Source organism: Octodon degus, unplaced genomic scaffold (genome assembly GCF_000260255.1).
Source record: "Octodon degus isolate 3935 unplaced genomic scaffold, OctDeg1.0 scaffold00162, whole genome shotgun sequence".
Taxonomy (NCBI): Eukaryota; Metazoa; Chordata; class Mammalia; order Rodentia; family Octodontidae; genus Octodon; species Octodon degus.
In genome coordinates this window covers 3,782,675-3,793,173 of record NW_004524738.1, presented here as the reverse complement: position 1 = coordinate 3,793,173, position 10,499 = coordinate 3,782,675, and the positions used below count along the sequence as shown (strand labels likewise).

General features: G+C 39.2%; 1 protein-coding gene across 1 annotated transcript in view; it reads left to right on the top strand.

Moving 5' to 3' along the window:
* The window catches only part of LOC101578321 (zinc finger CCCH domain-containing protein 14-like), a 5,015-nt gene extending 3,856 nt beyond the window's left edge, over positions 1 to 1,159 (top strand). The window contains exon 2 of the mRNA XM_012517291.1: positions 973 to 1,159. Coding sequence (XP_012372745.1) covers positions 973 to 1,159 — 187 coding nt within the window. The remainder of the gene's footprint in view (positions 1 to 972) is intronic.
* The last annotated feature ends 9,340 nt before the right edge of the window (positions 1,160 to 10,499 follow it).

Below are 10,499 nucleotides of genomic sequence, written 5' to 3'. Positions count from 1 at the left end.
GAGTATACTCAGTTCATTCAGTAACTAGTGGATCAACCACTGTGGTAGTTTCAGAAAAAGAGAACAGAATAACTGAAGAGAAAAAATTACCAACCTATTGATGCACAAAATTTTCTCGTTAACTGAGAGATGTGAGTTTCCATATAAGAATAATCTATTACCTACAGAACACAATCAATAAAGAGATTGCCCTTTGGGAAATTTGTTGTAATTTTATTTAGAAACACAAAAGAAAGCAAGGATGTGGTATTATACAAGGGTGCTATATCCTCTTCTTCAGAATAAGAAGTCAATGAAATGGAAAAAATAATAATCAAGAACTAACATTCAACTGAAATGAGTTAAGGAAAGGGTAACATATGGGATAGCTGTGCAGGGCTACTGTTTCCCCGTGTCTCCCCTACACACACACACCCTATGGCTCTCTAGCTCTCTTCAATGTTGATTTTAAAATATCATTTTTTAGGGCCAGTGAGATAACCCAGAGGACTAAGCACCTGCTTAGGCAAGCGCAGGGACAGGGGTTCGATCCCTGGCACCACATGCAGTGCTGGCCCCACCCCAGGGCAAGCTTAGCCTCTGGCCACTGACACCAGGCAGTGGAGCATGCCTGTAATCAGCAGCACTGGGAGGCCAGAAAACAGGTGGATCACTAGGAGTCTGAGCTGGGTAGTGTGGCCCTGTATTAAATACATAAAAAAATAAGAAGTATTACTTTGTCAAAATTTTAAGTGACTTCAAAAGTGAAGTCAGGTGTCATAAATACCCAAGCCAGTGGTTTTACTTGGCAATCATCACCTAAGAGGGGAGCAAGCTATAGTCACATTGAAATAAGCATATCAGGAGAGCTATGGAAATTTGGCCAGACCAGCAAACCCCAAAAGGCCTGAGCCATCATCAGAATCCACGAGCTTGTACGCACGAGGCGGGATGCAATGAAACCACGCCCTGGTCTGTGCTTCTTGATATCAGGAGAGAGCGCAAATCTTTAATGCAGGGACTCAGAACTATCCAAAAGGCTGAAGCAGGGCTCTATGCTAGGAAAAGCAGCGTGGAAATCCGCAGTGAGGCCTCCAGGACTGCTAGACCACAGCCCATGCCGTACATCAGTCTCCACAGTCTCGGCTGGGCTGACCCAGCCGCAGTTGCTCACAAATAAAGCCAGTAGCGTCTGCCATCCCTCACGTCACCATGTGAGAATGAAATCGGAGCTCACTACCCATAAAGGTGCCCATTCCAACAACCAGAGAGCTGAACTCGGATTCCAATTCCGCAGATAGAAAGGAGGGCCCGTGAGCACCTGGGTCCGTGTTTCATGGGCCCTGAGCCTGTGTAAGTTAGGCTGGGTCTGCAGATGGCTTACATTAGAAAACAGAGAAAATGGGGCTGCCAAAAGAAAACTGTCTAATGCTAGCCAGAAAGATTCCTTGCAAAAATGGTTAAGTTTTATGTTAAGCTTTAGTGCTTAAAGCTTCCATTACATGAAATATTCACTTATGTAGAACAGCTCATTCCCCAGTAATATGAGATTAATGAGGCATCCCTGTACATAAAAACTACCGAACTGGCTCCGATCAATGGTCTGTCCTGTCCAGTATTCTGCCTTTTAAAGGGCATAAATGAATACACGATTCAGACAGGAATACCTTGGGGCCTGGTTCTACCTCTTTGAATTGTGTGACATTGAGCAAGTTATTTATCTACTTCCAGTCTCATTCCATTCATCTGTAAAACATTTCTAATAACAACACATTTTGAAGATGTAAAAATTCAATGAGATGGTGTTCTTAAGAAGTGAGTTTTCGACTGCCTCGTGGTCTAAATGTGTGAATTCATCCAGCTGGATGGTGTGTGAAAACCTACCTTTCCTTCATATCCTGAAGGTCATTCACTTCCTTTAAGTTATCCAATTGTTAATGTTCTTATGACTATCTATTTCAAAAAAAAAAAAAAATCCTGGACTTGTCAAGGGTTTTAGGTGTCTGACCCTCTGATCAAATATTGGTATGTTCAACTTCAAAAGAACCAATAGTTTAGAGAATCTTTCAGTAAACCGAGTAGTCATATAACATGATGCCTGCCTGTCCCGTCTGAACTCCTCACCTTGTACTTGAATCCTAAGCCCCTCACACTCTCACTCTCAGCACAAGCCTCCTAGACTGGAGTGATACGGGTAGACCAGAGACTGAACAGTGGCCGTGAGGAACCGCCAAGCTAAGTAGTTATTACCCGGTGTGTGTTCAGTGAAACACTTCCTGCGAAATGCAACGAACCCATCCTGTGTGCTCAAGAGTGGTGTGATGCAGTTGGCTACACTGGTGTGTTTGGGAGCAGGCTGATCAGGCTCTGCTATTTGGAGGTACACATAGAAGGAGGAGCCTCAAAGATATGGGATAAGAAGAAGAAAACACCCAGAAAACTTTTGATGAACAGTCCAATTTAAGTTTTCATTTTTAAAAAAAAAACCTCTGTTAGGAACTTCTGACATTGCCATTTCTACAGATAACCCACACTATTATGGGCTACTTGACTATATTGGATTATTTTGCTGAATTCACACACAATATTTTAATGGCAATGGAATACCCATCTCTGACAAAACTAAACCAAAAAAAAGGGAGGGATACAAATGAAGGACCATTTTGTATCTGTGCATACAATAGTTAGGATAGATATATAGCTATTTTCTCTTAATTCAATGGGAAGAAAGATTTGTACTAAAAGTGTTTGGACAGGATATCATGTCTGCATCTTGTACTATGGATAACCGCTATGAAGACAACAATATGCAGTGTATTAATTATTGAAACTGTCTTACTAATTGGTTTTGAAACTGTATCATTGCTATTTGTTTCTCAATAAAATTAACAAAAAAAGACCAAGTGTGTAAGAAAATAGACTAATTAATTTAAAGGACTAAAAGAAAATAAAGATCTGTCCTCTTTGAATTTTATACTTAGCAAACATACTTTTGAAAATGAAAAGTAAATTATTTTCCAGTTAGACAAACGCGAAATATTCTAATACCTCCAGATGTAGTATATAGGAAATAACAAAGTGCATAATTCAGGAGGCAAAAGAAGTTGCTGTATGGTCCTAGATATAGAACAAAGAGCTCTCAAAATGATAGTTATGCTGCAGGACTATGTAAAATATATTAGAGGAACCCATTTAAAAGGTCATTAAAGATTTCTACAAAACATTAAAAAAAAAAAGAACTCTGTTAAGATACCATAGCAGAGTGGCAAAAGCAGCATAATAGAAGGTAAAGAAAGTGTCCTAAATCTGGCTCTGCTGCCGCACACAAGACTTCAGAGGAACTGCCCTCCCTTCATTTGTACAAATGAAAGACATGGGCTGAGAAAATTGGGTTTTCAAATATGCTTTGAAAGTCACACTTCAATTACACTTCAGATAAACCGAGGTCTTGGAGATCCGAACTTTAGAGCTGCATCCCAGTTAGCATGCCTGGGATAGCCACCCTGAGGCATGCTGACAGCAGCCCGTGCATCTCCGAGCAACTCTATGCTTGGTAAGGACTTACTGTTGCCTGAACAGTCACAGTATGGTCATAAAAGAAGGAAAAAACACAGATTCCCCTGGTAGGGCTTACACTATTGAGAACATGACACTGAAACACACAGAACAATTATGGCTCAAATTGACCATTCCTGCAAAAATATCTATAATGAAGAGACACTATAATTGCACACTGTGAACATATTTGCATATAACAATGGGGAAAAGTGCCAGAGCATGTAGTTGAACCAGTGAGAAAAGGTTTCAAAAAGAAAAACAAGAGTTCACCTAGCTCTTAAAGACAAGAACTCAACACTAAAAGACCTTTAAAGGAGTCAAACTGCATAAGATTATTAGAAATCACATCCAATTTAACAAATCTCACTGACCTGAAATACTTATTTTGTGACAGAAGACAGCTTCCTTCCAAATTAACTCCCTACTTCCTTTAAACTTTCTTCCCAGGAAGAGTAGATTTTTCAGTGCTGGGTGTTAGACCCAGGGCCTGAGACACCCTAGAAAAGGGACTACTGTAAAAGGATATAAGCTTTGTTTATTCACTGATTCATGGAAGTTCTGCTACAAAGGGATGACTATTAGCCGATAGGAGGTGTGTCTTGCATCTTTTACACTTTCATATCTAAGAATCTAAAACACCTGATTTTGGACAAATGGAGATAATTGCAATTTCACACAGAAGCTTCACTTACAACCCAGACAGCATACAATTCTTAACTTCACTCAAAAACAAAATAAATAAAACAGCACTTGCACTATTGAGGAGATAACACTGAAATGCACAGAACAATTGCAGCACAACCCAAAAGCAGATCATAAAAACATAGATCTTTGGGGTTTGCGTGAGGCAGGGCCCCTGGAAGATGTTAGTAGACTGAAGCTGAGTACCGGGGCCTGCGCTTGGCATCTCGTCCTTTTACCAGCGGGACAGCAAGCCTATGACCAGGGCTGCAGTTGTGGTTTTAGCTCTGTGCTGCCTAAGTAGGTGGGAGGAAGGAGAAGCAGCCACCTGTAAATTCAGGACTCAGTTCAGAACCTGAAGCCTCTGTAGAGAAGAGCTCTAAAGTGTCAGTAGAACCCTGGTTCTGACTGGCGGTCCTTGGTGAAGAGTTTAAGAAAAAGGAGAAATGAGTGCAGGAAGAACTGAGCACATGTAAACTTCTACACTCTCTCGTCCTCACCCTTCAGCTCAAAGAGTTCCAAAGCAGGTGAGTACAGCTAACAAGTAAACAATGAGAAATCACTTATGCAGGATTATAAATGACACCACATTCTTTGTGTTAAAATAACATATAAAACCTCAATGAGATTACAAATGGCTAATGTCTGTATACTAAGAAAAATAAACTATGACACTCAAATTGAGAACAGATGATTTTTAAAGAAACTATTAAAAATATTAAAAATTAAACCACAAACATTAAAGAAAAGTAATCCCAGTAGGAAAGGATAATTATGTAACATAAGAAAGAACAGTCTGATGGTCCCTTATCCAAAATGCTTTGCTTCATATTTGAGGGTTTTTAAAAAAGAATTGGAATGTATGCAGAGTTTACCAGTTGAGCTCCTTAATCTAAAAGTCTGAAATCCACTGTGCTCTAAAATTTGAAATGCTTTTAACAGCTATGTAATACTCAAAACATTTTAGATTTTGGAGTATTTCTGATTTTTCTGAGATGAGCAGCCTGTATTAAGAAACTTAGACTGTATTAATGCAAAACACGCAAATTATAAAATACGAGTTAGGAGTTGATTTACATGGAGAATAGATTACCAACCACTCCATGTGCCACAAGGTGTTACAGAGGATAGAAGGGAGAGTTGGAAAGGCAAGATCTAAGCTGATGACTTGTGCTTACTTCATAGCTCTACTGAAGTGATCCTGAATTAATTTGTAAAGACATAGCCCCACAGAAAGTGGGTGGGCAGACTGTACATGCTATAGTGCATGCATGTGTACATATAAAAGCTGTGACACTAATGAGTCCATGGAAAACCATCTTAGCGGACCCAGAAACACTGAGTCCTGGCCCTGGGGAAATTGCAAGGCAAATTACTCATGCTGAAGAACCCCTAACATGCCCAGGAATTCCTAGCAATGTGTAGTTCAAAAATAAGAAGTAAAGATGGTGCTGAAAGCAAGAAGACTACTCAAAGATGGTTAAATATGTAATCAATGGTCTCAAAAAATAGAAACCTGGTTGTTTGGGGAACTGGGGGGAAGGGGGGATCCTCTTCCTCAGCACTACCAGAATGAAAAGAAGGGTCAGAGAAGGGTAAGCTCAGCTTCAATAGGGCCACTGTCATGCCTTTAAGATATTAGAGGGCCAGGGAGATAGCTCAGTAGAATAAGCACTTACCTGGCAAGTGCAAGGTCCTGTGTTCAATCCCCAGTACTGCAAAAAAAAGATATTGGAACACCCTACAGAATATTGATGAGGAAAGGTACAATCACTAGAGAAAAGTACTTACCCCAAGCACTGAAGATACTGAGTGAAGTATTTCTGGGACTAAACTGTCTTACTAGTTATCAGACAAATGCATGAGAGTTTTGACCTTAACTAAAAATATCAGAAAGGGGCTGGTGAGATGGCTCAGTGGTCTAAAGCACCTACTTAGAACAAGTTTAGCAAAAACAAAGGGACCGTGGTTCAATCCCCAGCACCACATGCCAGCCAGCCCTGCCCCCTGGTGGACTGAGCTGCCCCACACACACACACACACACAAATAAAAAATAAAAATATCAGAAAGAAGCTAAGCTAAGAACATGCGTCTGGAAATTTCAGCAGTGGGCCTAAATAAAAACACTTCCTCTTTTGTGTTAGATTCAAAAACAGGTGTTAAATTTACAGGCAAATCTACCTAAAGTTATTGTTTCCTAACCCTCCGATCTGGCTCATTCAGTTGCCTAATGATCCTGTTCTAGTTGCTTTTGACACAGAAGAGAAAGTTTGAAAAATGCCTGGAAGGAAGGAGGGGATTTCAAGTTTAATCATGAACTTAACCTGGGTTTGGTACATTTCATTCCCAGCGGTTAACTGCTTGGAATCAGACAGCCAGAGGTTGAGCCTGGATGTGGTAATTTACTGGTCAGGTAAAATTGGACAATTTATTGAGTCTCCTCTGGCCTTTGTCTTCTTAACTATAAAGAATGAGGATCACAATATCTACATCACAGTGTTAACATTAGTATTTAATAAGATAATAAGTAATAAAATGGTTTGACATGATTTCTGCAATGCAGAAAATAAATACGAGTTATCTTTATTATTGTTCTAAGAGCCACAAACTTTAAAAGGAAAACAAGCTATTAGAGTTAAAGAGCATTAATAGTTATGGTTCCCAAAGGAATAGAAAGGCAAGAGTTGGGTATTCAAGGTATAATGCAGCTGCTTTTTTCTGTACTTTAAATAAAAATTGTTCTAATATGTTCTATTTTTGTCTTAAGAAAACTTATGAATCTCTATCTTATGGCTAAATCAACATGGTTCATCTGCAGCATATATTTGAGTTTGGTCTGGACCCAGTTTTTCTACAGTGGTGGCTCCTTTCAGGTGACCAAAGAGCTGGAGACAAGAGGTTGATGCTCTGAAGAGAGCTGAACCCTGTTATTTTTTTTTTCTGTCAAAATCATCTCATACAGAAGCAATTTCACATCAATGAAAGTGGTGCTGGACTGCACCATAGTTAGAGCACTCATGGGAAAGTTGTGTTTGTCCTATTCTTGGTATCATCATAGAGTACCCAGAGAAACTAAATGTCAGGACTCCTAGTCCTGTGGGTTTCCTCCCAAATATGCCCCAATATTATTTCCCTCCCTGATAACATATATAAACAACTCTGATTAAAGCCAGACCTAACATGAGCTAGAGAGTACATGAGGAATAGGAAAAAAAAGAAAAGGAAAGATAAGGATGCTCCATCTCATTAAGCAAGCTGTAAAACTGGCTCTTAAGGCTGCAGGTCCTGCACTGATGGCCTTGATACCAGCTAGAAGTTTGATAGAAATGCAGAGTTAGGAGATCCTCGTAACAGGCTGGCCAAGGGTTGAGACCTAGCAATCTGTATTTTGTTTTGTTTGCTTTGCTTGTTTTGTTTCTTGCTGTTCATTGTTTTGTTTTTTAATTGACAAGAAAACCATATATCTGTGGTGTAGAACATAATGTTTTTAAATTTGTAGACACTGTAGAATGGTTAAATCAAGCAAAGTAATATTTGCATTCCCTCATATGCTTAGCACTTCGTGGTGAGAACACTTCAAAGCTCCTCTAAGTGATTTTCAAGCATATGATACAGTGTTAAGAGCTATAGTCACCCTGCATGCATGAGCTTGGGAGCACATTCCCCTGTCCAACTGACACCCTTTGGCAGTGTCCCACTCTTCCCACTGCACATAGGACCTAGTAACTCACATTCTCTTTTCTATCTCTAAGTTCAGCTTTTTGTAGATTTTGCATATAAATGAGATCATGCATGATTTGTCTTTCCGTTTGGCTTATTTCATTTCACCTGATTTTCTCCAGTTTCATATATGTTGCAAATCACAGATTTCCCTTTTATGACTGAATCATGTGCCACTGTATGTACATGCCATGTTTTGTTCATCCATTCATCTGTGATGGACACTTAGGCTGGTTCCATATCTCAGCTATTGTGAATAATTCTATAATAAATAGGGGCAATAACCACTAATGAGATAATGATGAACAATGTATTAATTATTGAAACTGTCCTATTAATCAGTTTTGAAACTGTCTCATAGCTATTTGTTTCTCAATAAAATTGAAAAATTTTTTAAATTAAAAAAAAAATAGGGAATGCAAACAACTCTTCAACATTGATTTCATTTCCTTTGGAAATATGTAGTATGATTTAAAAAAACATATATGGTGAATGTTTAAATCTAGTAATGGAATTGCTGGATCACATAGTAGGTTTCTTTGTTTTGTACTAGGGATTGAATGCAGGGCCCAGGGCCTTTGCACTGAGTTACATCCTCAGCAAACCCCCACCTCTTTTTTTGAGACGAAGTTTTGTTAAGTCACCATGTTGCCCTTGCCAGGCTTATACTTGGAATCCTCCTGCTTCAGCCTCCCAGAGCACTGGGATTATAGATGTGTACCAACACCGGGCCTGGCTCTATTTTCAATTTTTTGAGAAAAATCCATCCAACAACTCAGAATGGGAAATAAAAGCAGGGAAGAGACAAGAGAATCAGTGATACATATTGAGTGGGAATTTTCCAACAGAGAATAACTATGTATGCAACTTCTACTAAAGACAAAAAAAGATGGGGAAAGAATAGTCCCCAGAGTTATCTGCAGGCTAGGGAGGAGAGAACAAGAGCTAATGAAAGGTGATTATGACTGAAGAATCCTCAAGAGGAAAGGACTTCAGGAAGAGGATGTTGCAGCAGGAAGTAGAAGGATAATAATTTTCTTTTCTTTTCTTTTCTTTTATTTTATTTTATTTTATTGAGAAAAAAATCAATGATACAGTTTCAAAGCTGATTAATAGGACATTTTCAATGTTTAGTACATTGTACATTGTTATTTTCTTAGTGGTTATCCATAGTATAAGATGCAGACAGGATATCCTGTCCAAACATTATTAGTACAAATCTTTCTTCTCATTGAATTAAATGAAAGTAGCTATATATCTATCCTAACTATTCTGCATATACAGATACAAAATGGTCCTTCCTTTGTATCCCCTTTTTTTGTTTAGTCCTGTCAGACATGGGTATTCCATTGGCATCTAAATACTATAGATGCTTGAATTCAGCAAAACAATCCAACACAGTCCAGCAGTCCACAATAGTAATGGGTTATCCACAGAAGTTGTTGACCAGAGCTTTTTACAGCTCAGCATATTAATATGGCTTTACTTTTTGTACCTTGTTTTTATACTTTTGTGCTGGATGGTTAAGACCAAGATAAAGCAAAACCTGTATAACAATAAATATAACTTTTGTATCTGATAAGGTCAGTCAAGTCCCCTCAGGATTTATCCTGTAACCCTGTACCATACTTTGTAGATCCTTTGTCATTGTCAGCCATGTGGATGAGTCATGGCCATTGCTTGACCAAATTTGCTCTCTGTGAAAGCCTGAGAGAAAGTTTTCTCTCCATGTGACTCTAGAAGGATAATAATTTTCAAAGTCCATTCATTTGGATAGAATTCAAGGGTATAGTCTAGGCAGCAGATTTAGTAAAATAGTGAAATGGAAATCTCCAGATTCCTAGGACCAGAAAGTGAAACGAGTTTGTGGGTGTGAGCAAAAAGATTGAAGTATTTAGTAATAGAAAACATAATAGGGAAAAAACAAACACATGAGTACATTGAATGTCAAGTGTGGTGTTTCATAGACCACAAAGGAAATTTACAAAGACCTGCACGCAGACAGATAGGAGAGATGGAGCACCAGGGTAAGGAGCTGGAGAAGGTACAAACTACAATGATGCCAAGGAGAAGGGATGAACCCACAGTGGGCTCTGTGCTGCAGGCTGCAGGGGAGACTTCTGTGCAGAGAGATCTTCTGTGACACACAAGAACCGTGAGGTGGTCAAGGGAGAGAAGTTGCTGATGGGAGATAAAGTCTCTGCCCTAAGAGCACACAGTTGATGGCTATGTGTGCCACAGGCCAAACCCATCACAAACGATATCATCATCTCTATATAGATGAACTGCTTTATCTGTGTGGTCCTCACCCAGGTAAGGAGAATCCCCAGGCAGTGTTCCTCTGTGAGTCATTTTTCTTCAACTGGAAGGTTATGACTGGTTTAGAAAACTGATCACTCCTGTGGCAGATATTGCTCTTGGTCACCTAACATGTGCTTTTTTTTTCTCTCTTCCTTATTACATAGCCCAAGATGTTTGTTTTCAGTGTGGTAATAACCAATACAAATTCCTGCTTCCCCAACATCCCTTCTTTTTCTGACCAAAGAGATGTGACAGACTG